The following is a 27,830-nucleotide window of genomic DNA, read 5'->3' as shown; positions in this document are numbered from 1 at the left end:
ATGCTTAATTAAAGTAAACATGTCGTTTATCTCGTTGATTCGATGGTAATGCATTCTTCTTTCTTCCCTAATTCCATGATTGTCAACCAGAAGTACGTCGTATTTTTCGGTGAGAAAATTAGAGTGAAAATAAAATCTTTGACATGCTAAATATAGAAGGTTTAGAGGTTGTAATGAATGGTGGAAGCTTATGAATTTCCATTGTTTGTTAGCTATTTCTTTGGGGTGGAAATTACTTGTGGAGGAAATGGCTACATCTAGATATATATAACACTTGCATATATAGCGGATTTGTAGAAAATTAGAGCAAGATAAGTGCTATGATTAGTCGAATATGCGTTTGTAAACTAATTTTAGTCGTTAGTACATGTGAGACCTATAATGCATCAAAATGAGATGGCACGTGTGTGTTTCTATGTTCGCTTGATGCTAACATCCTCTTGTTTACTTGGTCAAGACTCAAGTCCATTACCCGTTTTTAAAGTTTGCTCAATGGTTTGCACGTTGACCATGTTTAGGAGTCACAGTATAGTTATGAATGCAGCAGTAAAATTTTGTACTACAGAAGTTATGAGCCCCCAAAACTTTCTATATGCTTTACAAATCACACATTTCTCATGTTCCTCTTTCATTAGAAGTTACAGTCATCGTAAAGAAAGTGAATACCATTTACGTTGGCAGTTTTTATTTTTCACCAAGTTGATCTGTTTGAATCCGATTTTGCGCCATCGACCTGTTTAACTGTGAGGGCGTTGGATTTCAATATTTTTACTCTATACTACTATTGGATTATCGTTAGGAATTATCTTGTGGAGACATTTGACGAGGTCAAAATACATCGAATATGCTCTGTGAGAGGCTTTATCCATTGAATTGATGAAGTCAATGTGGTAGGCCAACCTGTTAGGTTTATCCTTTGAGTTGATAACAAAGATTAGATAATTCCAAGATAATTGGATTTTTTGCATGTGGTCTCTAGAGGGAAATATGATTCTTGTTGGAGAATGTGGTCTCCAGCATTTCATGTGGGGTTGGAAGATAAAATCATCCAGGATGGTTTTTTTGTTTCTTTGTTTTTTTGTTTTTCTTTTGTTTTTCAAATGATATATTTATTTGATTATAATAGATAAGTTTATATTTTCTGCAAGAATATTGAAAAGAAATTCGGATTTCATACAATCTCATTTAAGGTAACCATCAACATCTGAGAGGTAAGCTGCTTCATATGCATGATTGTTCACCCTATGGGTAAAACCAAACACAACAGACTCAACAGAACTAGCAAGGGATTTGTGACGTGGTGATCGAGTATATCAGACTTGGTCACTTGGGTATCAAGGGATTTGTAACTATAAATATGAGGGATTGCAACGTAAACACCCCTTGAACTCAACAAACAACTCAAAAGTTATATGTGAAAACTCTCGTTTACGCGAAATTCTTTTCATGCCTGAGAAAAATACTAATTATCATAACCTTCTCGTCAGCAGACGTTTGGATTAATAGTAGTATGTTAGCAACTGGCGACATTTTCAATTTAAATTAACAGCACTAGAGTTATAGGATCAAGTTATCGAAGAGCATATTCAATTTGGATTAACAACACTACTTATGTGTCGGTTGGTTACCTATCCAGATTTCGACGTGCGAAGAGTTTCTAATTATTTTGAAGAGGTTTTTATTAGCTTCTCTTCAAAGTGAGGTGTTACTAGGTTACTTCATGTTCGGCATATTAAAAGTCAAACCAGTTATTGAATTTTGCAGTGATCTAGCAACCTTGTCTTTATGTTCTAGAACCCAAGGCCGAGACGTGTTCCTTCTTTGGCCGTAATCGCTTAAGTGCAGAAGCAAGCAACACATTCAACACCACCACCACCACATCTATTCTCTTTGCCCGAGCTCAGTTGTGAGTTGGCATGCACACATCACAAGAAGGACGTAGTTAGCTCAATAGTTACTCGACCTACGCACCACGAAGATTTTGTAATTTTTAGAATCAAGTTAAAACTTAGGTTGAATTCAGACGATTTCGGGTTGACCCAAATCGAGTTTCACCAGACGTTTTGACAATAGCATTAGTTAATAGTTATAACTTAATTCGCCTAGAATTCTTACTTTGGTTAGCCATAAGATTATCTTAAAATAAACAGTTAATTTCTTTAGTTTTTAGTTTTTAAGGATTGTTCGATCATTGTCATGAACTAGAAAGAAATGAATCAAATTGTCACATTCGAGCTTAGTGGTAAATTGAACAAATTAATAACATTGTATTTTTATTATACAAACAATGGTGGCGAGGGAGAATATATGGAGAGTAGCCCAATTTACTTATAAACACATGTAAGATCCCTCCTTCCACCAATATGATATTCATTCTTAACACGTCATCTCACGTGTAGTGAATTTTCAATTCTAACACGTGGACAACACAATGGGATAACATGGAGTACGTGTGACCGTTTGGCCTACCATTAGTTGAAGGATGATTACTTTTAACCACTTGAGTTACAAACTCCTTGCAGCTCTGTATTTCGTAGAAAAATGAGCAAGGGTTACAAAGAATACAAATACAAATGCAGTCTTGTCATACATTAAAATACATATACAATTCATAAACAAATTTCATTTAGAACATGCATCAAGCTTTCAAATCGTCCATTCCAACAGAGTCCTGCAAAAAGATTAAAAAGGCAAAACTTAAACCAAATTATGCAAATTCGAACGAAACTACGTTGCCCGAACACGAAGAACCCTACCAAGAACTTGTGATTCTCTTCGAGGAGTGGAGAGAAGTTCGTGCAGAATTTCCCCATATCAGAGTTTAATTCAGGAGTTTCACCACCTAATATGTTCATAAATTTCTTCCTCTCTGGAGCAAGCTTAATTCCAACCTGCATTTCAATCCAACAGCTCAGAACAATTACGCTACCTTTTCAAAAATGCCGATATGTTCCGAATATTATTGATATTGTTGATACTTTGAAGCCAACGTTGGCACTATCCGGTCAATACAATTGTCAATATATCGACAATAAACTTAACTGCAAGAGCATGAATATCTAGTTGAAAAGAGAATGAGATTTCTTACACTAAAACTTGAGCTAGCTAGCCAGTTATGCGATTTCTTCAGCGTCTTGGCGTACGCTTCGCTACAAGCCTTCGACATTGGCCAGTCTGGATTATCATGTAGATTCCGAAACAGCTCCACCAAGTAATCCATAGCCCTAAGCACATTCAATTCTCAAAAACACAAGGTTTGGCTGGCAGGCAGAAAGCATGCAACATGAACATGACATACCTTGTTAGCCAGAGCAGAGCATTTGTGCAACTAGATGAGGATTTCGCAGTTTTCGCTTCAATCTCAACTCGAACCATGCTATACAAGAGGTTAAATTCTGACGGGCTCGACGAATACTTAGAATCCAACCTCTGTAATGTACAGAAGAACATCAAAAACCTTGCAAACATTAAAAAACCAAAACAGATTGCTTGTCCAAAAAGTTACATTATTTTTCTAGAAAAGAGACAGCACCTTACCGATATGTTATTACCAATATCAGATTTCACAGGAGCAAAGGCAGCTCCAAACTTGTCTGGAATCGAAACAATGAATCGAGAAAAATATGGTCTTGTCAGCATCAAAACACATTAAATTCAATCCGCTTTCGGGTTAAAAATCAAACTCTCATACCTAAAACAGGCAGCAAGTGTTTGCACACATCCAAGAAAGGCTTGGCAAGCATCTCGCCGGATTCGGATTTAACATGATTCATCCCTTCCAAAGCAGAAGAGAAAACAGTTCCTGATCCTGCCATTACTGTATTTAGTTATCTGCACAAACATCACAAGTCAGATTTGGTAATCTGAATATTTTGGTCAGCATGGCAATTTGTATTTGTGTTTGATTTCATAGTTCGATGCGTGCAAGTTAAGAACTTCGCCAACTTTTAATACCATGATTGATGCCCAACGACATTTGTTTTTCTTTTCAATTAAATAATTAATCGCATCTAATCACCTAATAACATTAAGGATTTACTCTCTTGTTATAAAATTTTTCCATTCAGATGCCTTCAAATTGTCGAAGATCGCCGTGCATGTGGGAATTAAAAAATGCTCTACCATTAAAGCTACAAGTTTCTCATTCTACAAAACTTTATATAATTTAGAAGAAAAAAAAAATCATTCGAATTTAGAGGTAAAAAAAATGAGATCGATAATAAAAAGATTGAAAAGGGATAAAAACAGAACAAGAAAAAACAAAAAGTGGTAAATGGACACAAACCTTGAAACACGAAGATTCCAAAATCAGATATGTCAATCCATATAGTATTGACATAAAGATGAAGATTATGACGCCGGCCATTATATTGTTTTCCAAATTGCCATCAATATTTTTTAGAATTTAGTTTTTACTAAATAGGACATCATATAATGTTTGTTATGACAACACGTCCATGTGAAAATGTATATTATGTAACATGAGAAAGGAAGAAACACATGATCTGTCTAATATTCAGAACTCTTAAAACAGGTTCTAGTTTACATGCATTGATTAGAATTTTCTTTTCTTTTTTTTTTTTTTTTTTTTTTTTGAAAAAAAAAAATGTTGGACCATAATTGCATTCAAAATAACAAAATATGATGTCAAATTACAATTTGAGAACTATATGAACCCATTTATTAGAAAAACGTAAAACTGCTTCCATTCTAGATAACTTCAACTTGGCAAGTCTCTGAGCCCTTTTGAAACAACAAAATTTCCTTGCACAACTCCTCTTTTGTATGACATGCCGAACTACCTACGAAATTCTTTGGAGAAATCGTCATCTTATTCAAAACCTCACCGTACTTTAACAAATACTTCAGCACTTCAACCTCCTCCTGTTCTCCGTGGAATCCGCGCATGGAGATAGTCTTAAGGTGTGACGAGAGACACACTGGCACAAGCATTGATCGATCGACTTGCTTGTAATCGCGATCCCATGCTGTACGATGAAGGTTTAAGAGAAAGTGTTTCAGATTAGGAGATTTCTTGAGCAAATCTATTACAAGTTCCCAGCAAAAGCAACGAAGATCTAGCTCCAGTTGATTCAAATTCTCAAATTCAGGCAGATAGTGTGCTTCCAGATATTGAGGAACTATAAGAGTCAAATATTTAACACTTGAAGTACCTGCAAGTAACGTAGATATATTGTCAACATAGGATGGATATTGATACATATATTTTGGAGGCATATAATATTTGAGATGAATTTTGGCCTTGACCAAGGATTTAGAATTCTCCAAAACATAATTCGACGACAAACAAGCCCAATTCATATTGACATGGAGGTTTTCAAGTCTCTGGGCATCAACGAAAAACTCGCACTCGAGAGTATCTGTTGTTAACGTCTTCAGTTGAGGTGCAGAGATGTTAACTACCAAAACATCTCTTCCCATGTTTCCAATTACAGTCAAATCTTCAAGCGCAGGGCAGTTCAGAAAGATCTCTACCCTTTCGCCGATAGTACTGTTATGAGATGTAACATGGAGGTACTTGAGATTTGGGAAACAACCTGATGTAAAGGTAATATAATTTGTGTCCAACTTCAGAGTCCCCAATGATCTGCACCCGTAAAAGCTCGGAGGCATTCAACTAACTTCTTGACGAAATCATAATTAATACTGAACAAATAAAGATCAAGTTCAATAACATTGTTCTTGATGGCAGTGGATATCCATCTATGAATACGAGAGAAATCTTCATCTTTAAAAGCGAAAGACTGACAACGAAGACATAGTTTTCTAATGTTGCACGATGAGCCGCATAATTTCATTACGCCGTCAACAAACCTCCTTTCTTGTTGAGGTGCATAAGAAAAATCTCTGCTATCAAACTGTAGGCTAATGGGAGCACTGGTACACCATAAGTTGTTCCATCTTGTAGACAAACTCGTGGTCCGTACAGCATGCAAAGTTGGAAGGAATGAAAGTAAGTGACAGAGAATCGCGTCCGGTAATTCACTGATCCTATCTCCTGGAGTCTGGCGTTTTGCTTTCGAATCCATTGCTCCCTAAAGACGATCTTGTTTGTTTTGGACTTTTGATATACGAACTTATGAATGTATAGGTTAAAGTTTATCAAGTTACGAATTTATTATAGGTTAAAGAATAAGTTAGGGTTTTCAGTCTTCTTGTAGGATTGTGCTCACGCTCTTGTCCCGTTGAGATTAAAGGCTCGTTTGAATGTGCTTTTAAAATAACTGAAAGTGTTTTTAGAGAAAATATTTTTGGATTCCAAAAATATTTTAAATGTTTTCTGCAAGAAGCACCAGTTATGTACTTCTTTTAGGAAGCATTTAAGTACTTTTTGCAAGAAACATCAGTTATGTATTTCTTCTAGGAAGCACTTTTATGTGTTTTTCTAGAATTTAGTTACATTTTTACTAAGGATTGATTCCTAACACATCTAAGTGCTTACTTGTGAGATAAGAAATTAAATTAGCCAGAGAAATCCTTGTGGTATTGGTATGTATGTGTGTGTATAGACACACTCAGACGCATAATATATATCCGGATTACTTGGTGACAAAGTAAAAGAAGTCGGATGGTTTTTTTAATGTTTTTATGCTTTTATGTTTGGATTAAATTCTTATTAAATCCTAGATTCGTAAGAAGAGCCAGGGTAAAAGTGCATAATGCGGTGGAAAACTGTTTTGAGGTAAAAGTAAGATCTGAAATGTGTAAGAGCACCGAAAGCATAAGTCAATTGATTTGATTTTGCTTTGTGTCGGCGGAAGGGGCGAAGTGCGAGTGGGCTGGCTCCTGTTGGTATCTCACATCATCCTCAAATTATGACAAAGAAATCAATCAATTTAGCCATGAATTTTCTTTACCATTTGTTAACTTTTCTTTTATTGTTACATTTATTTGTCCAGAAAAATCAATCATGTATAGAGGAAGTTAAAATTACGAAATACTCGAAATTATAATATGATTAACTATTTTCTATAATCAATCGAATTTTTAGCACTTGCATGATAATTATTTTAGCTTTCAATTTTTAATTATAATTATTTGGTTCTTAGATTTTGGTTTTAATTTTTTGCTTTAGTAGTTGGGAGATACATGAGAAAATGAGGAATATGGAATAATGGAGAGGGCGAAGGTGGAGGTTCTCTGAGATTTAAAATCTATATAACTAGTTCTGAGTTTGTCAACTGTCAATCATTTTGATCATTTCATACAAATTTGTTAAAAAGATAAAATAACAAAAATATTCTTATTTTTTATCAAATCATTCGAGTCCGTTGTTTATTAAATTGAATTATTATTATTATTATTATTATTATTTCTTATTTAACAGAGATTTTCTACAAAATGACCAAAATGATTGAAGTGGACAAACTTAGACACAAAAGTGAAGAATTATACCAGTCTCATATCATAATTTTGATTAAAAAACCAAACAAAAACTATAGGGTTAATACATAGAAGAAAAGAGCCAAATACATAGGAGAAAAGAGGAATGGGATGAAGGAGAGGAAATGTACATAGAAGTGTACGCTTCGTTCATCCCCAACCACCATTGAAGAATTCATGTTTTAATGATAAATTTGGCCAACTCTCTTAAAGATGCTCTTATCCTTTCTCATTAAGCTTAATGATTAGTTTTTCGGAATGTTTTCGGTAGTCCAGACTATCAAGTAGTCTAATTTTTGGGTGGTGGACTTGGAGATGCAACATAGAAGACGCAGCAATCCAACACCAAAATGCCCTAAAATTCTGACCCAAAAAGGCCATAAACTGCATATGTGACACCCAGAGAGACAAAATGGCAAAATACCAGATCAGACTGGCCTTCTTCCAGATCAGAACAAGGCGAAAATGGAGAGAGAAAGATAGAGAATATCCCATCTTATCTAAACTAAACTAATTTTTACCCAAAAAACATATTAAAAAAACAGAGAAAATAAGAAAAAGTGCAGGCGCGATTTTGTAAATTTATTTTATTTTAAGAGACACTTTTGTTAAAAATTAGAAAAACTTTTAAAATTTTCAAAAACATAAGTCATGTAATGTATTATTTTAAAAAAGATGGTAAAGTCTATTTATCCCATTTTAATACATTATTTTTTATAAAAAAAAACAAATTCACGTGTTATAATTCAATCGAATAGTAACATTGTATAATTACGATTTATGCATCACATATTTAATTTTTTTTTCTTGTATTATTCTTTGAATTTCCTTTTCAAACTTTGCCTTTGACCTAAGGTGATTGTTTCACCCCTCATATTTTATTACCTCTTTATCTTGTAACTTACTTTTTTTTTTTTCATAAATAAAATGGAGAAAGAAATTGCAATTTCCAAAACCAAAAAAATAAATAAATATAATCGTCTCCAACCTCCTTTTCCCTTATTCTGCCCTCCCCCATTTCTCTCTCTCCTTTCTCTCTCTAGAAATTATTTTCCTCCGCCATTGTCCCTATTTTCTGTTCATATGTATAAATGATTTGTTTCTAGCTCTGTCCGATCCAACAAAAAACCTCCCCAGTTGATCCTTATTTGATTTGCTACTTTTACATATTTCGCAGCTGATTTCAAAATTTCGAAGAGATTTTTGTGTTTTGGCTTGTGATTCGAGGGCTTCGAGGTCAATGTAGGTCAATGGTCTTGTGATTCAAGATTCGAATTCGCCGTCTGCAATCGTCGATTTGGGATTGGAGGCGTTCTGGATGTGCAGCTGGGAAAAAGGGGGTCCTTTGATTTTCGAAAAAGTAGCCCTCTTTCTGTGTCGTTGTTGTCGATAAAATCGGATTTCCCAGTTGGATTTTCTGCGATTTCTTATTTATTTTCCATTTGATGGTAATTTAATGCTCGGAGTGGTTCTTAGGCCGAGTTACTGGGGGGAAAATCGAAGGTTTTGATCGGAGGTGTCAATTGAAAATCTTTTGGTTTTAATTTTTGGTGGAGATTTGGGGGTTATGCAAACAATAAAGGCTGAATTTTGCACAAATTGCTGTGAAATAAAGCCAGTTTGAGCTTGTGGGTCGAATCGTATTGGACATTGTTGCATCATGGAGCATGTGATTGCTGGGAAGTTTAAGCTGGGGAGGAAGATTGGGAGTGGGTCTTTCGGAGAACTCTATTTAGGTATGGTAATCAGTGCTTGATATCCTTTTTTCCTCTTGAAAATTATTCATTGTGTTAATTTTATGTGTTTTGTAATGAAATTGCTGTTCTGGTGTTAGGTGTAAATGTACAAAGTGGGGAGGAGGTGGCTGTTAAGCTGGTATGTGATCGATCCTCAAATCGTAGATTCAGTTCTGATGTTTGGTTTATGGCTAAATGTTTGCAAGCATTGTATATTTTTGTGCCTGAGTTATAAATGGGCGGCTTCATTAATGTACTAGAATATGTTGAGTGTGAGCTTCTGGTAATTCATTATGTTTGGTTCTTGAAGCAGTATGATTTATTCGGTTTAATGAACGTGTTGATTAAAATTATGTTTTGTTCAATATTTCTTTAATCACTAGAGAAAGTCAAAGAACAAAGTAAATAATCTCTTTCGAATCTTTGTGAATAAGAGTAGCAATGGTACTTTAGATTTCATAGTGAACAAGTTCTATGCGAGTTACATTCGAAGCTTACTTCATGCTTTATGTTCTTCATTTCTTTTCAGTTATGTTATGGATGAAAATTCTGGATGGGAAGCATATCTTTTTTTATTATTTAGATTTAACATGGATGCATTTTGATATCAAAAAGTTCCAGTCGAGTAAAACCTTGTTACGGCCCATATTTGTACCATGTACATATAATTCAATAGTCATAATGGGTATGCATTTGACGAGCTAGTTTATTTTCCAAATTCCAGGAACCTGTGAAGACCAAGCATCCCCAGCTTCATTATGAGTCAAAATTGTATATGCTTCTTCAAGGAGGAAGTAAGTGTCCTCTCTCTCTCTCTCTCAGATAAGTTTTCTTACCAATAATTGATAGTGAACAACTAACCATTGTCATTTTATGATGAAGCTGGAATACCCCACCTCAAGTGGTTTGGAGTTGAGGGTGACTACAACATCATGGTTATTGACCTTCTTGGACCCAGTTTGGAAGATTTGTTCAACTACTGCAATAGGAAGTTCACATTAAAAACAGTGTTGATGCTTGCAGATCAATTGGTAAGTGCTACTAACTATCCTTCAACTTATATGTTTAAAATGGCCAGGATATTCGTTTTTACTTTTTTTTTTTTATGCCATCCTTCAGATTAACAGGGTTGAATACATGCACACAAGAGGTTTTCTTCACCGTGATATAAAGCCAGACAACTTTTTAGTGGGCCTGGCGCGTAAAGCCAATCAGGTAATTTTTCTTGTTTAATTGCAGTTACTGTGCGAATTATAGCAATTACTGCACTAATGGAACACTTACTGCTGGAATTTTTTTTGATAGTGGGGATCTCATATGGTATTAGGATCGAGATTTCAAATCTTTCTTTGTTTAACACTCCATTCACACGTTTTTCTTTAGAACTGTAATATATCTGACATTTCTTGTCACAGGTGTATGCTATTGATTTTGGCCTTGCAAAGAAGTATAGGGATCTTCAGACTCATAAGCACATACCGTACAGGTAAATTTTATTTGTAAAGTGGCAGCTTATGATAATTTTTTTTCGTAAAGTGTTTTTTTTGTAAAGTCACTGCTCGTGTCAAATATGCTTCTGTGGGTTGTCTGTCGCGATTCATGTACTATCGACATATCTCTGTGCAGCTTCCATTTCTGTTAGATTTGACTTTACTATTTTACTCTTGTACTTTTTATTCTTCTGTGCCACCGTTGGCTTTGATGTTGTCGCTATGAAAGTTCATTACTTTTTTTTTCTTTTTCATTTGTTAGGGAGAACAAGAACCTCACAGGAACTGCTCGCTATGCAAGTGTTAACACCCACCTTGGAATTGGTGAGAGATATTTTATTTCATTATATATTGCTATGTAAATTATATCAGTAATGGATATCCAACTTACCATGAGCTACTTATTCTCATTGTGTTTTATTTCAAATTCAGAGCAAAGCAGAAGAGATGATTTGGAATCTCTTGGTTATGTGCTGATGTATTTCTTAAGAGGAAGGTTAGTCCTTGGCACTTGTTTTTCATGTGTGTTTTTTTTTTTTTTTTTTTTGGCCATTTGATACCTGATTTTGGGTATTTGATGCCACATTGTATCTTATTCTATTTTTTTATTCCTCGTTTTTTTGTCTTTTTCCTCCAATCAGCCTTCCCTGGCAAGGTTTAAAAGCTGGTACAAAGAAGCAAAAGTACGACAAAATCAGTGAAAAGAAAATGACAACTCCTATAGAGGTAACAACTTTCTCCTTGCATTCTTATTGCTAACAACTTCTTATGTTCCAAGAGTGGACATTCTACACGTGTTATATTATATATATATGTGTGTGTGTGTGTGTGTGTGTGTATTTACATATATTTTGGTTGAGATCGACCAAAGATTAGAAATGGGGCAGATATGAAAAAAGTCTCGACCAGGAAGACTGGCACTTCCATTTATTTTGGTTGGGTTCTTGACTGGCTCAATGTTTGCATGGATTTGGACAATAAATGTGTTTAAGAGGCTACTTGAACCAAGCCTAGTCTGATAATTCAGCGCTTTATGTTTGTTTATAACTTCATACATATGTATTCAAGCATATGTTTCCTTGTGGATGCACATTCGCACACAACATGCTGCTGTTATTGACCCTCTTCTGCTGGGAATTCTTGTTAACGTTGCAACATGGATAATATAGCCACAGATATGTTTAACAGGTGCTGTGCAGATCTCATCCAGCTGAATTTGTATCCTACTTTCATTACTGCCGATCATTGCGGTTTGAAGACAAGCCAGATTATTCTTATTTAAAGAGGCTTTTCAGAGACTTATTTATTCGAGAAGGTAATATTCACAAATTTGGGTATTTTGTTTTAGATTCATAAACTTTTTTTCTTGTAATGGTTAGTGTTTTCTTTATTTGTGTTTGGGGTCAGGATGTTAATATAATGATTACTTGCAGGTTATCAATTTGACTATATATTTGACTGGACTGTGTTGAAGCACCCTCAGATTGGTGGCAGCTCTAGAGGATGGGTTAGTGTTTGGAAATGTTATGTTCAAGTGTTGATCTGATATGAATGTTATTTACTTGGGTTTTTTTCTCTGTTTTTAGCATGCCAGTGGGAAAGCGGGTTTAAGCGCAGGGCCATCTATGGAAAGACCTGAAAGAGGATCAGGTGTTGCTCACTCTTCAAAGAATATATTTCATTTAGGTGCCAAATTGGATAATTGACCTTGATTTAATTAAGAAGTTATGGATTTGCTGTGTGCTTTTGACTTTGATGTCCTGTTTAGCTCTTATATCTCAAACTTATCACTAATAAGTCCTAAGCTTTGATTTCTGGAACTAGGAGATGCCAATTACTCTTGAAGATTTATTTCGTATTCGAGGACTTAGTTTTCTATGATTTTTCAGTGTAGCTTCCTTTCTTCAGCTGTTGTTTAACTTCCCACAACAATTTTACACTCTGCAGTCTCCTTTTTGGTTTCCCACAATTATTAAACCCTTTTATGCAATTGTCTTATCCAGTTGGGAAAGAGATTCGAGATCGATTCTCGGGTGCAGTTGAAGCATTTTCAAGGAGAAACACCTCAGGTTCTAGTCCACGTCAGGATCATTTGAAACACAGGTCTTTTGATGATGTACCTTCACCCAGAGATGCGGTAAAGACTTGATATCTGACAGTATTTTATTGTTAATTATTCCCTTGCTTTGTGCATGGACAGTTTGTGAATGTGTTAAGCTACATGAGTTTAGTCTTGCCGATTTGCTTTCATTCTGAAAATTGGATCTTGAGAAGTCACCAAGTAAAAGAACTTAGTCCTGCCGCATTGAAAACTTTATCAGTTTCAAAGTCCAAAATGTAAAGTTGATATCTTGATTTTCATAATTATTACCCGTACACTTTTTTTTTCCGATTTTCTATGACCTTATTGTTACGTCCTTTCTTTGTTTTAAAATTTTAACAAAAGCAAAGTTGAATCCTGGCCTAGTTAGGTGAAAGGTCCCAAGTTTAGAAGAATTGCAAACTATAAAATTTAGTGCTTTGTTTACGTGAGTCATCTCTGGTTTGGTCCTGGCAGTTTAAATTCGTTGGAATAATGTGTCGTCTCTTCTCACTTGCATGATATGCTTCTCACCCTTAATTTTGCATGTTATTCATCCCAAGTATTCGAGTTGAAATCGTGCAATTTTTGTGAGAAAAATTCTTATGGAGAGCTATTGTTGCTTTTTCAGCACCATGATTCTGAAAGGGGACGCAATTCCTCTCGGTATGGCAGCACTTCAAGAAAGGCTATGGCCAGCAGTAAGCCAAGCTCCTCAGGTGATCACACTCCCAGTGACGGTCGCACAAGCAGATTAGTCTCAAGCAGTAGCCGCCCATCTACCGGGAACAGAGGTTACGAACCCAAGCGCTCTGCAGCTGCAAGAGGCAGCCGAGATGATCCTCTCCGGAGCTTTGAGCTCCTTTCAATCAGGAAGTAATGGAAAGCATCTCACTATAGATCTTTGCTGAGTCATCTAATGGATAATACTCGTCTGTCGATGAGTACTGAAAAAAAAAATTCAAAAAACAAAGACAAAATTCGCTCCCTTCTGTACATGGGATATCACTTGAGCACCGCAGTTACAGATCCTATTGCATGTCAAATGACGGCATTTCCAGGCTTTTCCTCCCACTTTTTCCCCTCTCCGAAGAGTTTCCGGCCATTGTAACTGTATCAGAAACGTACATTTTTTCCCTCTTAGCTGTACTAATTACTATTTCTTTTATCATACGCGTGCTCTGAGACCGGTTTCTGTTGTTTGTAATGGACATAACATTTCAAAAACTTCCTCGACAGTGTTAGCCCGACCTTGAACGGTCGGAAATTTGTTGCAGTTCATTATCTTCCACAAACCAGATTGCACAGGTGTTTCCTTTGAGCCTAGGTCTACTAGCCCAACAACCTTGTTTACTAGTTTGACCTTATTTACTTGAGAGCTCAAGGCAACTTGCAAGGTATTGAAAACGAAAACTCTAAGAGTGCATCGATGTATTTCTAACGGATGGAATTGTGCTCAGAGAATCCGACAACTCAAACTGTGTATATATACTCATCACCGATACATCGCAAGATTCATCATGACGGGCTTTTGCTCATGGAGCTATATTTTTTATTAGAGATTACAATCCGGAACAGAATGAGGATAATGTATTGGCAAGAATGTTAGACCATAAAGAAGCTGTCGTATCCCATTTAAGTTAGGCCAGTCTCTTTTTAGGGTTCCCTACTTTGGGACTTTATGTGTACAATGATGTCATGCTTGCTTTTGTACTCCGGAGAAGCAAATCTTGATTGAACCTATATTTGCCGGCTAAATCTCAGCCGCTTGAATGTATGGTAAGACTCCTATATGTACGAAATATGATGCTTTAAAAATCTATGTTTCATTGTTCGGCAACATCGAAATAGTTATCGAAACCATCTAGTCCTGTAAACTTAAAAATATATGGAAGAGAAACTCTTCCATTCATGACATAAAAATCAATTCATACATTGGCATCGTCCCTCTTTCAAAGTCATTGTGTAACCTTAGCTTCTCTGTATGCAGTGGCGCGGTGGGAGCAGATAATCGCTAATGAGAACATCATTAACAAAATATTTACAATGTGCATCCTTGAGGGAAGCCGATATTGGACTCCAGCGACAAACAAAATAAGAGATTTCTGCTTTCCAATCTTCGGCTCATGGATTTCTAAGAGCTGCCAATCTTTTCTCGAGATCAACGCTGGAACTGTAAGAAGTTGAAAAACTCTTTAGTTACAAGTTATAACCAAACTAAAAACAAAAAGATGAAACTGCAATGATGAATGCGTATCACGAATGACATCAATTTGTTTGAGGTGCTCTTTCCGCTGGTGTTTATAAATCATGCAGTTAACATTATAGGTTTTACGTGCAAGTACAGCAAACCATCAACAATTTTGGCAATGTATCGTGAAAATATTCAGACAGTTAATTACAATGACAAAGGGATCGGAGGCTGTACCTGCTAACACCCGCAGCGTTCTTTGATGCAATTTTTCCTTTGGGAGCTGCTGATAGCTGTCAATAGATCAAATACAAAGCACATCAGATTGAATGGCCAGGAATAGAGTACATGCTAACAAAAACTCAAAAATGCAAAACCATTGATACCTACCTGCGAGGCGACATCAACGCCAATTTCATCGAGCACCTGTTTGAATAAGTTTAACAAAAGAAATTCTGTCAATCCTGGTACCGAAGACCAATAGTCAACAATATCTATGAAGAATGAGATCCTAAACAATTTCTCAGTTTCATATGAACTCGTTCCACAGCATCTAACAAAACTTCAACTATAAGAATTAATCTAATCAAAGATGCATAGCATGTATAGATCCTTAAAATAGATTTCATTTCCTTTTCTTTGGCGTCATCTGTGAATAGATCCATCTCAACGATAAAGTAGTATATAATGCAAGTAGGACTTACCTGGTTTGTCAGCTCGTCAGTTTCCTCTTCTGCCTCATCATTATCCACGGCATCATCTATGGTGTCGGACATCATTTCAGTCTGCATGAACAAAGCTCTAAGTTATGATCTGTGTAAGCAACAAAAAGCAGAGAGGAAATTAATTCTGTGCCAATATATTGAAAGATAGAACCGATCTTACAGTCATATCCATTTGCGCAGATTGCTTCTGAAACTCGCGTATCACCTTTGCTTGCTTTTCAGGAGCCATTTGCTGCAATGTAACACAAAATCAGCAGCTAAAAAAGCCCTGGAATTTCCTAACCATGAAAATATGAAGCAACGTAACAAAGTATACTTCTATCAGAATTTACTTACATCTAACACAAGTGCCAGTGTTAACAAAATGCCTTTTAAACTAAAGCTCGTCATTAAATGCAATCTTAAATCTTATTTATAATATGTAAACTACACAAAAATACTGTTTCAATGCTACAATCAAACCTTATTCATAGCTGCCATTGCATTACTAGCACCTTTCATGCCAACAGCAACCGAGGATTGAGCATGCATTGCCTGCATGATAGAATAAAGTTAACCAAGAGCATAACATGCAAATCCGACATATAAAGTTCAAAGAAGAAATCTCGTATAGAGATAGAAATTTGACAGTTCACCTGCGTATGAGTTGCGATTCCTCTCATTTGAGCTCGACTTCCTTGTAAGTTAGCTATCTGTTGCCTAAGCCTGACTAGCTGCCTGGCTAGTATTTTAGTTGCTCCCTGCAGAATACAAGGCAAAGGAAATTGACTAACTCTTATAAGATTCAATTGCAACAGTCACTCGAATATTCATGGACTAACGAGAATGGTCAAATACACAAAATATACCTCATTCCCGGTTTTAGCAGTTCTCTTTATCTCAGCAACAAGCTTCTTTTCCTGACATGGCAGCAAAATATATTAACAAAAAGTTCATGAAAACACGAAAATGAAAAGGGGTTGTTGACTGGAGTCTCTTGACATACTTCTAACTGCAATGCTCCGATTTCCTTCTCTATCCCTGAAGCAAAATGTGGAAGAAAAACATAAATAAAAGGACCGCAATCAAAGATTTATAATCAAGGAAATGCTGCTTCATTGCAAGGTGAGATACAAGACACACAGTAGGGTGTATAATTATAGGCCAGCTGGATCAAAATAGGATATAGATTACGAGTGAGCGATAGCCCGTCTATAGTGTCTATTCAACAGATCAAAGTCAAAACTAAACCCCAATGCCTCAATTAGTCCAAAAGGAGCATAAATCAGTTACCGAAAAATCCATCAATATAACGTACAAGACACAAACAGTACAATTTATGTGCTGTGTATTTGACCATAAAGCCCGGAGCTTTGAATCATGGTGATGATCACTATGATCACAAATGCAGAGAAATGAATATATATATATATATATATATATATATAATTATATATATATATATATATAATTATATATATATGAATCACCTCTAGCAGCATGAGTCATTTCTCTCTTGCTCTCCCGAAGAGCCTCTGCAATTAAAAACGCAAACCCATACGAACAAATTAAGAAAATACGAATTAAACCCATAATTCCGACCTAATACGAAAATTAAGAGCGCTTGAATAATTGAATTTCAGCTTAATCCTAATCAAAAACATAATTTGAGCAAGAGATTAAGAAAGCACGAACCTTTGGCGGTGGGTTTCTTACTGAAGATGTTCATGGTGCAAAAAGATGTAAGAATCAGAGCACGCGGACTCGCAGAGATTTCTTCTTCGAGTTGCAGAGCTTAGAGAGAGGGGTCCAAGGAGGGAGGAGGTTTCTGCGGTGTGTTTTCCTGTTTGTTATATCGGTAGGGACTTGGCGGTAAAATAACGAAGTAGACCCTCCATGGTTTCTGAAATTTCAATCACATCCCTCCATGTGTCCATGTGGATTGGTCCATTGGGGGACTTATTCATATTTTATTTATTTTAATTAACTTAATATTTGGGATGTTCCTTGTAATTTACATACATTTTACAAAGGTCAATGACACAAATGGAGATTAGCGACGAAATGATAATGATGTTACTATTTCCACGGCAAGATTAGAAAATCTAGGTATGGCGGACCGTATGAAAAATGCTAAGGAAAATCTCTTAACGTAAGATTTTTTATGAACTCTCTGTCATCTCACAATTCAACGTTAATTTTTATGTTCACATTATAAAACGGTATGCTAAAAACATAGATGGTAGAGAGTTTATGGAATCTTACTTTTGAAAAAATCTCCTTAACAAATCTCGTCTAGGTATATATGTGACATTTCCCGACCTTTTTTTCTCTCACTAGTAGCTTACCTTCCTTCTAATTTAATTACGTTACAACATGTTCAATCATGCTCTCTATTTTATACCAAAGTTTTAGCTAAATTATCAAAAAATTATGTTAAATGAATTATTATTAGCCAATAAAAATTAATTATAAATATAGAGTTATAATAACTATGAGTCAATAATTAGACAATAGGATTTAATTATTTATTTAAAATAAATTAAATCAATCAGCATTAATTATAAAGAGTCACTAGAAGGAAAAAATTTTCATTGTGACCGAAATACGGGTAGTACATCACGTGTTTTTATGTAAGTGGTGGGAAATTTTATTTTTTAAAATTATTAACTTTTTAACACATAAATCCCACAATTTGTGTAGTGACATGTGGTGTGCCACCTAATGTGCCGGTCACATTGAAAAATTTCCTCATTTTGTGTCTCCCCTAGATGAATCTTTACTTTAGGAGGTGGACAGGAAACATGATTAGAGTTGATTTTTTTTTAATCTCCCTAATTTCTAGTTAGAAGTTTAGTTTAGGAAGCCAATTGGAGATGCTTTTACTCAATGATAAAAGCCACATGTAGAGGCTTGAGGTATGGCATATGAATAATATTCTAATCAAATTTCGAGGTACGTGATCGTTTAGTATAGATAATATCATTTGTTCAAAAAAAAAAAAAAAGTGTGCCTATCTTTCTATATTAATGTAGAGGTGCCATTTATAAACAAACCATTATATGGTTATCCACATGAGAACTGTTATTAGCACTCCAAAAATCTTAATTTTCATTCCTAACACGTGTATTTTTTTTTTCTAATTATAGAAAGTTTGGAGTGCGAAATTAGATTTTTGGAGTGCTAATAACAATTCACTATCCCTATTTATATATAAATATATCAATTATAATTTGGAAGATGATAACTCTACTATTAGCTTCTTCATTTATGAAATTTTCGATACTTATAGAAATAAATATCATATTTCATCAAAATTTGTATTTCACGCGCTATGTCATATTAAAAGCTTTATTTCCATGAAAATACATTTCTTCCAGACAGACACAAGAATCAAATTACATTATACTGTCATAATTCATGTTTTATGTTTGAAATTGCTAGCTTGACTATCTTTGATGGGGGACAATCTGAAGAGTCGTCGAGAGAATTAAAGTCTGAGGTGCTATATTCTTTTTTCAAGGAATGTCATAGGGGAATGATCACTAAACCCATCAGATTCCATGACCAAGGAGATTAATAACGTTGGGAACAGCAGTACATATTGAGCTTCCTTATTTATTTCATGTACTCGTCTAATTAAGTTCCTTTTATTATATAAATAGGTTGTGATTTGGATGCGGGGAGACCAAGTTGGAATATAATTTTATTGTATTGTTTTTCCCTTCCTATTCTTTGCAGCTTCTATGTGAACGGCATCAATCTTTATCTTCTTATTTTACAATGCTCCTCCTTTGTCTTCGTGCCATACATGTTACTATAGTAACATTCTATTAGTAGTACATCAATATAGACACAGAGCCACTTAAGAACCAGGATGATATCGTCTCTTCTCTTCTCCACTTCCAAATCTCCTCTTCAATTTCCCCTACTCTTACTCTTATAAAAATCTGGCTCCGCTGATGAATTCAACCCTGTTAATCTAGTACTAACGAAATACCAATAAAACTTCTTTCAATTCTAGATTCTTATGTGTTTAGTATACTTCTAGTTTATGTGAACACTATAAACAACTCAAAAAATGAACAAAAAAAAAAAAAAAACAATATTAACCAATTATTCTCTCCTTTTAAGTTGAGAAAATAGAAAGAGAGATCTTTGGGTTCACCCCGCGGCAACTTAAATAGTCAAAGAGACTGTGGACAAGCGAGTCTCCGGGTCCCGGCGGCAGTTTCCGTTTACATTAAATCCCACGTGGCGCCCATCCTCTCGCTCCTCGCCGCCCCCTCTATTTTTCAGCCCTCTCTCTCTCTCTCTCTCTCTCTCTCTCTCTCTGCCCAAGATAGACCCTCTCAGTCTTCCCGAAGTTTCACTTCAGACACGATTTCTTCAAAGCGCGGTTTTCCGATTCCCCGGAACCGCCCAAAACCGCGAGGTTTCGCGGCGGTGTCTGAGTTCACTTGCAGTGACCATTGAGAATTCAGAGTCGGAAGAAGGCGTCCATTCGCTCGTTCGTTCTCACAGAGCATCGGAGAGTAGATACTGGTACTGCTTCTTCCATCTTTCTATCTCAATTGGGATTCCGGCCTAGGGTTTCCGTTTCAATTCAGAGCAAAAGCTCAGTGGCTGTTTCGGACTGTCGGTTTCGTTTCGGTTCCGACCTAGGGTTATTCAAAATTTCGGCTTGAAAATTGATCGAAAGCGAGTGCGTTGGGATTGTGGTAGGAGGTGAAGAGTCGGTGATTCTGATGATTTGGGGAATTGAAGGGGTGAATTCTCGATGGATATAGACGCAGTAGCAGGGGAAATTGGTTCTTTGGATCCTGAGCTCTTACAGCTGCCGGAATTGTCTCCGTTCGTACTTAAAACCAGTCCCCAGATTGCTGAGGATTTGTTCGCACAGTGGCTTTCGCTTCCGCAAACCGGCGGTTTGGTAATTTGCTCACTTTTCTGTCTTCATGTACAGTTTTTTTTATCAATGTGCATTTCTGGGACTCAAAGCTATAGCTTGTAGCTCTTGTTTGGAGATTTATATGGTTTCCATTGTTAGCTTTAGTACTTTATTTATGGTAGAGCTGTCGCTATTGGTTATGGCCTCATGTCTGTTATTACTCTTCCCTTACTCATAATAGTTCTTGTAATTGAAGTCAAGGGTTTATTTTTGTGTAGTATTTATGTGTGAGTCGGTTAGACATAATTACCAGAAGAACTGTATATTGGGTAATTTCAGGTATTGGAAAAGTTGATGTTTATCTGATGGTGTTTTGCGGTTGGATTTGACAGGTTAAGTCTCTAGTAGATGATGCAATAGCAGGAATTCCTATCAATGCCCCTGGGAACTCTTCAAGTGCAAATACTGCTGGGAGCAATGCGTTACCTTCCATGTTTCCGGCTGGAAGTACACCTCCACTTTCGCCGAGAAGTTCCTCTGGTTCTCCGCGCTTTTCAAAGCTGAAGACTAGTCCTTCTTCTCTTTGCTCTCCGCTAAAATTGGTTAGTGAACCAGTGCGAGAATCTATTCCTCAGGTCAAACTCCATTCTAATTGCCCTACTACTGCTACTACTACTTGTACCAATGTAATATTTTGAAGTAGAAATTTAGTTGTGAACTTGAATACTGGGTTCTTTTTATGATGTCAAGATTGAAGAATTAATTCTCATAGTTTTGTATGTTTTAATATGATTTGCAGTTCTATTTTCAAAACGGTCCACCACCACCAAAGGAATTTAAGGAGCAATGTCTTTCTAGAATTGATGACCTCTTCATTGGTCAGATGGATGGATTGCAACTGCACGGTGAGATGTGTATCTGATCTGTAATTCACCTTTAGAAAAGCAAAAAACACGAATTCCCTCTCGTTATCACCCCTTACCCGTCCACTAGCAGAGATTAGTGAAACTGAATATTTTCAAAGCAAGGAGTTTATTTTATTTTTATGGTTATGCAGAGTTTAAGTTGGTTACAAAGGAGTTATGCAAGCTGCCAACATTTTTCTCTTCAGCCCTCTTTAGAAAGATTGATATTAGCTGCAGCGGGATAGTGACGAGGTATGCAGAAAATGTAATTAAGCTTACTAAACGCAATTAGATCTTGTTTTAATGGGACCCCAATATATGAGTTGTGAATTAAAAGTATGAAATGCTTCTTGTCATGTCTTTTTTGTTGGGAAGTTAGGTCCTTCAGTTGGTTGTATCACCATACCCAGTGTAAATTTTATTTGTGATCCTTCTACCTTTTATTATATTTCTTTTATTCATTAGTTGACAAGCTTCTGTTACATATAGAACCATGATTCAACAAGCCACATACATTTATCTATCTTTTACTTCTTGTTGTTCTATATATTTTTATTATATGCTGATCTACAAAATTGGTTTGTAGGGATGCATTCATCAAATATTGGGTCGATGGAAATATGCTGACAATGGATACAACAACTCAAATATTTAAAATTCTAAAGCAATCTGATCGTAATTACCTTACTCAGGTTTGATTGAACGCTATTTTCTCTATATGGTCTATGAAAATTGCATTTCGATTGAAGCCCTTTCTTCTTACTTAAGTGCCTATTTCTCTCAGTTATGTACCATTGTTTTCACACATTTTGGCTCTGTAATCTATATTCTCAATTGTCTGTCCTCATTCTCAATGCAGCTAGACTTCAAACCCATTCTTCTAGAGCTTGTGGCAACCCATCCAGGGTTGGAATTTTTACATGGAACTCCTGAATTTCAAGAAAGATATGGTATTTGTTTTATACTGCTAAGTTAGTGCAATATTGTTTGATGTCCGGTTAAGATTGTGAGGATAGAAATCTGAAAAGTGACAATAGGGGTTTAACTGAATTTGTTGCGAAATATATATTTGACTCAAGTAGATAATTATATTGTGGCAGTAGGAGCACTTTTTTTTTTTTTTGTTTTTTTTTTTTTTTTGTATTTTGAGATGACCTTTCAGTTTTCTAAGTGAATATTTTTACTGCTCACACTTTTTTTTTCATACTACTATTTGCTTACATAAGCTTCATTTTCAATGCCTCAGCTGAAACTGTAATGTACAGAATATTTTACTACATAAACAGATCAGGAAATGGTCGCCTTACTCTCAGGGAGCTAAAACGAGGAAATTTAATTGCTGCCATGCAACATGCAGATGAGGAAGATGACATTAACAAAGTTCTAAGGTTTGATTGTCATTGGAACATCAATATTCAAGTACCGATTAGTGTTTCTTTACTTCACGTGTACCCCTACTAATATAGTCTATATAATGATGTGGGGTTTGTAGGGGAGTAAATAGTACTCTTGGAAGTTTTGATTTTGAACCTAGCTGTGTTTTAATGGTTTGACTGTTTAACTTAAGCTGAAAGATGTTATAGTGGATGAAAGATTTAGAAGGAACATAAGAACAGCCTACCAGCATTTTTTCTTAGATTTCCCAAAGGGAACCCAGATTTCATTTTTTTTACTAAATTGTGTTAAACTACTAAACTATGTTATTGATGTTCTCTTTCCTGCCAAATTTCAGGTACTTCTCTTATGAACATTTTTATGTCATATATTGCAAATTTTGGGAGCTGGACACAGATCACGATTTCTTGATCGACAAAGAGAATCTTGTTAGATATGGTAATCATGCTCTTACCTACAGGATTGTTGATAGAATATTTTCACAGGTTGGTGTATCTTATAGCTTCCTCTTCAAACTTCTGGAACAAATTATTTACCTGAATGAGGTTTCCATATTGATTGTGTATTTTCTCAATTCCATTCCAGATTCCGAGAAAGTTTACTAGCAAGGTTGAAGGGAAGATGGGTTACGAAGATTTTGTTTACTTCATGTTGTCAGAGGAGGATAAGTCGTGTGAGCCCAGCCTTGAATATTGGTATACATTTCTTGTTTCTTTGTTTTTTTCCATTCTGACATTCTGTAATTTTTTGTCATGGAATTCTTATTTTTTTACAAGTGCAGTCAGTGCTCTGTTTTAAGTGGATGTAGTCATTGTTAGATGCATCTAAACATGAAAAGCGTGAAATCTGTATTTTAATAATCCAAATCTTGGAAGTTGGTTTAATATTCTAACTCTCTGAAATGTCCGCTTCAGCAGTATATTTAAAAATAAACTTCTCAGTAGTGAAAGATTATAATTGTAAATTGAAAAAGAAACTTGCCCCTTTTTTTGCGAATTTTTCTCATGTGCTTGAATTGTAACCTCCCATTCTCTGTGGAAATTATCAGATGCATTGAAGCTCAAAGATTATGAATCACTTTTTCATTTTGAAGCTGTTATTAGCACTTCAAAACAGTCATCCTGCACTCCAAATTTACAAAAACACGGAAAATCTTGTATAGGAGAGCAGTATGACATTTTTTGTAACGAAAACTCAATATATGAGATGTTTAGCATGAGTCAAGTCTCAAGATAAGTCATGCACATACTATAGTGAACTGTAACCATAAACATTGCTGTGAGGACAAGCCTTGATTCACCAACCTGGTGTTCTTTCATCTTTTACTTTGTCTGCTTTTTTCCCTTTTTATTTACTCAAATCTCATATTGTAGGTTCAGATGTATAGATTTGGATGGAAATGGAGTCCTTACGCCCAATGAGTTGCAGTTCTTTTATGAGGAGCAGCTGCATCGTATGGAATGCATGGGCCAAGAGCCTGTTCTATTCGAGGATATTTTGTGCCAAATAGTTGACATGATTGCACCAGAGGTCAAATATCATCCTCCTCGTCATCATTGTTATTTTTACTATATTACTAAATTGTATCTTACTATCAGTCACACATTGGACATGACTAATTTTGACATCTTTCTTGCAGAGGGAAGAGTATCTCACTCTAGCTGACTTGAAAGGTTGCAAACTTTCAGGGAATGTCTTCAATATCCTTTTCAACCTTAATAAATTCATAGCATTTGAAAGTCGCGATCCTTTTCTTATTCGTCAGGTATTTTTGCAAGGGTTATGTATGAGAAATTGAGAAATACTGGGTGATTTTCAGGTACAATAATGGTGTTCTGGCATTTTGATGCATGCAGGAACGTGAGGATCCAACTTTGACTGAGTGGGACCGCTTTGCACACAGAGAATATATACGGTTGTCAATGGAAGAAGATGGTGAGAATGCCTCTAATGGAAGTGTAGAAGTTTGGGATGAATCACTCGAGGCTCCTTTTTAAGTTCCAGGTGAGAGGTTTACATGGAGTTCCAGTGGAAAAGAGTGTAAATATCTGAAAGTGCTATGTTCATCATGAAACTTTTGTAATTATAGGACAAAAAATATTTTGTTCCCGACTCAAAACATGGTTCTAATGTGAATCCGCCCGTTACTTGCTGTGTAGAATCTATGCTTCTCTAATATTTTCTTAGAGATGATGAATAATAGTTGAAAAGGGGAGGTTTTGCTTGACTATGTTGTGCAGAGCAGCAAAATCATGCTTGTTAACTGATTTATGACTCTTTTTTGTTTATCCAGCTGCATACGAGATAGCTTCCGATCCTTGGTCAAAGTCGCTCGTCCAGTGAAAAGAACCTTTTATGTCAAGATACTCCGTGGCACTCATCAGTGGATCTAGTCCTGTTCAACATTAAATTTCATGCTTGGTCGTGCAACATTCATCAATGGTAAATTTCAAGCAGGATTGGCACTCGTTTGCACTTTCATGGAACTCAAGGAGGATCAGTATGGAGTACTACAAACCAATCGTTGTCGAGGTAACGGTCATCCATGCTGTTCTGCAAGCAGCTCGAACCAGCCGGTTGCTTTTCTTATGGTGTTAGTAAACTTCCAAGTGCCTTCTAACATTTGCTCAGATGCTCTGTTTTCAGTCCGACATCCCCCTCACCATTTTATGTTCTTTGCTTTCTCTTGCTTTATACCTTTGTCTATAGATTTCTTATATTGAATTTTTTTTTCAATTAAAATAATTGAGAATGGAAAGAAGGTGGTGTAGGCTGTGTAATGTTACCCTAAACCCTAAGTTTGAGTCTTTTTGCAAGGTTTAGCCAAACATGCTTATAAATTATAATATGGGCTTTTTGGTTTTGATATGATTAGTCATGTCGTTAGGGGAAATAATTTTTAGGAAAACACTTGGTAATTAACCACTCCTCATTGCAGAAATCACAATTTACAAACGTAGCTGTTTGCGTTAAGATGTGATTTGCATGCAAGGAGGAACCGTACTTTAACATAAGGAGCCAAGCAGTGTTCTAACTTTAATCGCCGACAAAGAAGAATCCACTGATTTGGAAATTTCACATTCAGATCAGGGCAATTTCATAGATAGGTCTTTATAAGGAAACAAAGCAGCAGGGGAAACATGCCACCAATTCTGCACCACCAAAGGTTCATCAGAGGAGTCGCATCCTCCATCTAAAAACGAGATCAAACAGGTCTTAGAAAGTGAAAACTATGATTTAACATAACGGAGGATTAATTTGTGATCGAAAATTCGTCGGATGTGTTTCATTTCAAAGAAATCCATACAAGGTTCAAAATTTCCACTCGTAACTACGAATCGAAACATAAACACGCCGATATATGTTAACGGGACTGCGTTCAGACTGCACTCTCCTTTTTGAGCTTCGTTAGCTCCTGCCTGATGATTCCAGCCCTCTGTACAAACATGAAAACCAAAACAACATTCACAAAAACAAATTAACCAGTGAACCAACAACTGAGGTTTCAGTTGAATTCCAGCCCTCCGTACAAACCCGATCAGGCAGTCATCTGATCGGGTTTCCTAAAACTTCAATTATTTACTTTGCATCAAAAGATTCATCCCTTTACTTTGCATCAGCTCTGTCCCTTTTACGAGGGGTTTGAGCAACAACTACCATGCAATTGAAACTGAAGAAATAATTTAGCTCCCGGTAGAAATTGCACAGGCCAATCCCGGCAGACTTTCCAGATTTAAAAGCTAGCGATACCTAAGTGGCAGTGTCTTAACATTAGGTGTGAAAAAGGGAAGGTGAGCGCCGAAAGCCTACCCTCAACGGTTTTGTCAACTTCTCACACATTGAATGAAAATCTTATGAACATACAAAACTAGAAATTAAACAAATAAGAGGAACAAGGAAACTCAGTTTTTAGAAAAGAAAAATGTGAGATTAATAACACACCTTGATCTTTGCCAACATAAGCTTGAACCTATCAAAATCGTCGAGTGCAGCTCTTCTCTTCTGCACTATCAGCTTCCTGCCCCACGAGCTTTTCTCCCATTTGTTCTTTACGTCTGCCAACCACATTCCCAAAAAACTCAATTCAGTTGGTAACAAGAAAATAAAATTAGATACATCTTAAATTCTCGTCTTTCCATATTCATTCAAAAGTCAAAACTCACCAGCAGCCTCCATTGCAGCAATCAGAGTCTTCTTGTTCGGAACCCTTTTGATGTCGATTTTGATATCGGTGAGCGATAGCCTTTTGAAGTTCAATTGGGTCCTCACCATGTCAGGTGCATCAACCAGAGCCTGCAAAACAAACAGCAAGTCTGTCAATTCCTTGCCAAAATAATTAACACAGAATAATCTACTTACAAACTCAAAATCTGCTTATTTTCTTGTAAAATTTCATCAAAATTCTGTTTAATTTCATATAATATTTCACAAAATCTGATTTATTTCTTACAATATATTCATGAAACATCTTCTTAAACAAACACATACCCATTACTTTACTCGGCGTTTTAATCGTAAAGCAGAAAACTTTGAAGCAAAATGCATTGAGGAAAAATGGCATTTTGCGTAAATAAAAAAGCAAGATCATACCCTGTTTTGGTCGATGACATCGACGATAACGACGAGCTTGCCGTAGTCTTTGCCGTAGTTGACGAGAGCAACTCGTCCAACCTCAACGTATCTCTTGAACGGCATTTTCTCAGCCGATCGGACAAATCGGGGCAGAGGAGTCGGAGAAGATGAGTGAGAGGCAATAGGGGATAGCTAGGGTTTGAGATGTGAAGAAATAGGGTTTTGTTGAAGCTGAGCGGGGATCCGCTGCGGTCGAGATTTTGGTGGGAATTTCTACATTCGTGAATTCTATTGGCTATAATATTAGTATAATAGTCCTTTTTCATTTGTGCCCCTACACATTCCTCTCTTTACAATCAAGTCCTTTTATACTTTATTTTTTTATATAACGATATTAGAGGTATTTTGGCTAACCGCACAATAAACTAATCATATTTAGATATCAAATTGATTAAATAAGTC

The 27,830-nt window shown here is 36.0% G+C and overlaps 6 protein-coding genes across 8 annotated transcripts; 2 read left to right on the top strand and 4 right to left on the bottom strand.

Annotated features, from left to right (window-relative positions):
* Positions 1-2,439: 2,439 nt before the first annotated feature.
* Positions 2,440-3,904, bottom strand: LOC137726851 (glycolipid transfer protein 1-like). The gene is made up of 6 exons (XM_068465808.1): positions 3,692-3,904; positions 3,538-3,593; positions 3,299-3,429; positions 3,089-3,224; positions 2,757-2,891; positions 2,440-2,671 (listed from the first exon to the last, which is right to left on the bottom strand). The coding sequence occupies exons 1-6, from the start codon at positions 3,813-3,815 to the stop codon at positions 2,639-2,641; spliced, it is 615 nt and encodes a 204-aa protein (XP_068321909.1). The 5' UTR covers positions 3,816-3,904; the 3' UTR covers positions 2,440-2,638.
* Positions 3,905-4,710: 806 nt separating this feature from the next.
* LOC137724750 (probable FBD-associated F-box protein At1g32375) lies at positions 4,711-5,634 on the bottom strand. The gene is made up of 2 exons (XM_068463460.1): positions 5,310-5,634; positions 4,711-5,174 (listed from the first exon to the last, which is right to left on the bottom strand). The coding sequence occupies exons 1-2, from the start codon at positions 5,632-5,634 to the stop codon at positions 4,711-4,713; spliced, it is 789 nt and encodes a 262-aa protein (XP_068319561.1).
* A 2,767-nt stretch (positions 5,635-8,401) lies between these two features.
* On the top strand, positions 8,402-13,912 carry LOC137724537 (casein kinase 1-like protein 6). Of its 2 annotated transcripts, none has more exons than XM_068463298.1 (14): positions 8,402-9,140; positions 9,239-9,279; positions 9,865-9,934; positions 10,023-10,171; positions 10,260-10,355; positions 10,556-10,626; positions 10,893-10,954; positions 11,063-11,126; positions 11,272-11,356; positions 11,819-11,945; positions 12,064-12,137; positions 12,217-12,280; positions 12,634-12,767; positions 13,342-13,912. In XM_068463298.1, exons 1-14 carry the CDS (start codon positions 9,065-9,067, stop codon positions 13,588-13,590), a joined length of 1,362 nt encoding a protein of 453 aa, XP_068319399.1. In that variant the 5' UTR covers positions 8,402-9,064; the 3' UTR covers positions 13,591-13,912. The 2 variants fall into 2 exon arrangements, with proteins under 2 accessions (XP_068319399.1, XP_068319398.1); XM_068463297.1 differs by having other exon boundaries at positions 12,217-12,316.
* A 676-nt stretch (positions 13,913-14,588) lies between these two features.
* On the bottom strand, positions 14,589-17,441 carry LOC137724538 (vacuolar protein sorting-associated protein 2 homolog 3-like). Its single transcript, XM_068463299.1, has 11 exons — positions 17,301-17,441; positions 17,096-17,140; positions 16,612-16,646; positions 16,475-16,525; positions 16,262-16,366; positions 16,089-16,160; positions 15,787-15,858; positions 15,606-15,686; positions 15,292-15,327; positions 15,139-15,194; positions 14,589-14,883 (listed from the first exon to the last, which is right to left on the bottom strand). The coding sequence occupies exons 1-11, from the start codon at positions 17,332-17,334 to the stop codon at positions 14,835-14,837; spliced, it is 636 nt and encodes a 211-aa protein (XP_068319400.1). The 5' UTR covers positions 17,335-17,441; the 3' UTR covers positions 14,589-14,834.
* A 2,250-nt stretch (positions 17,442-19,691) lies between these two features.
* Positions 19,692-25,664, top strand: LOC137724535 (serine/threonine protein phosphatase 2A regulatory subunit B''beta-like). 2 transcript variants are annotated; one of them, XM_068463295.1, is made up of 13 exons: positions 19,692-20,538; positions 20,889-21,098; positions 21,296-21,401; positions 21,554-21,653; positions 21,988-22,093; positions 22,261-22,351; positions 22,648-22,789; positions 23,134-23,281; positions 23,382-23,491; positions 24,170-24,326; positions 24,436-24,561; positions 24,653-24,800; positions 25,090-25,664. In XM_068463295.1, exons 1-12 carry the CDS (start codon positions 20,386-20,388, stop codon positions 24,791-24,793), a joined length of 1,590 nt encoding a protein of 529 aa, XP_068319396.1. In that variant the 5' UTR covers positions 19,692-20,385; the 3' UTR covers positions 24,794-24,800; positions 25,090-25,664. The 2 variants fall into 2 exon arrangements, with proteins under 2 accessions (XP_068319396.1, XP_068319395.1); XM_068463294.1 differs by having other exon boundaries at positions 20,889-21,131.
* A 183-nt stretch (positions 25,665-25,847) lies between these two features.
* LOC137724536 (large ribosomal subunit protein eL14z-like) lies at positions 25,848-27,596 on the bottom strand. The gene is made up of 4 exons (XM_068463296.1): positions 27,387-27,596; positions 26,960-27,089; positions 26,739-26,851; positions 25,848-26,232 (listed from the first exon to the last, which is right to left on the bottom strand). Exons 1-4 carry the CDS (start codon positions 27,489-27,491, stop codon positions 26,176-26,178), a joined length of 405 nt encoding a protein of 134 aa, XP_068319397.1. The 5' UTR covers positions 27,492-27,596; the 3' UTR covers positions 25,848-26,175.
* Positions 27,597-27,830: the final 234 nt, after the last annotated feature.

The sequence above is a fragment of the Pyrus communis genome, chromosome 2, assembly GCF_963583255.1.
Source record: "Pyrus communis chromosome 2, drPyrComm1.1, whole genome shotgun sequence".
Classification (NCBI taxonomy): domain Eukaryota; kingdom Viridiplantae; phylum Streptophyta; class Magnoliopsida; order Rosales; family Rosaceae; genus Pyrus; species Pyrus communis.
The sequence above is the reverse complement of the archived record's forward strand: the minus strand, read 5'-3'. Positions and strand labels throughout refer to the sequence as shown.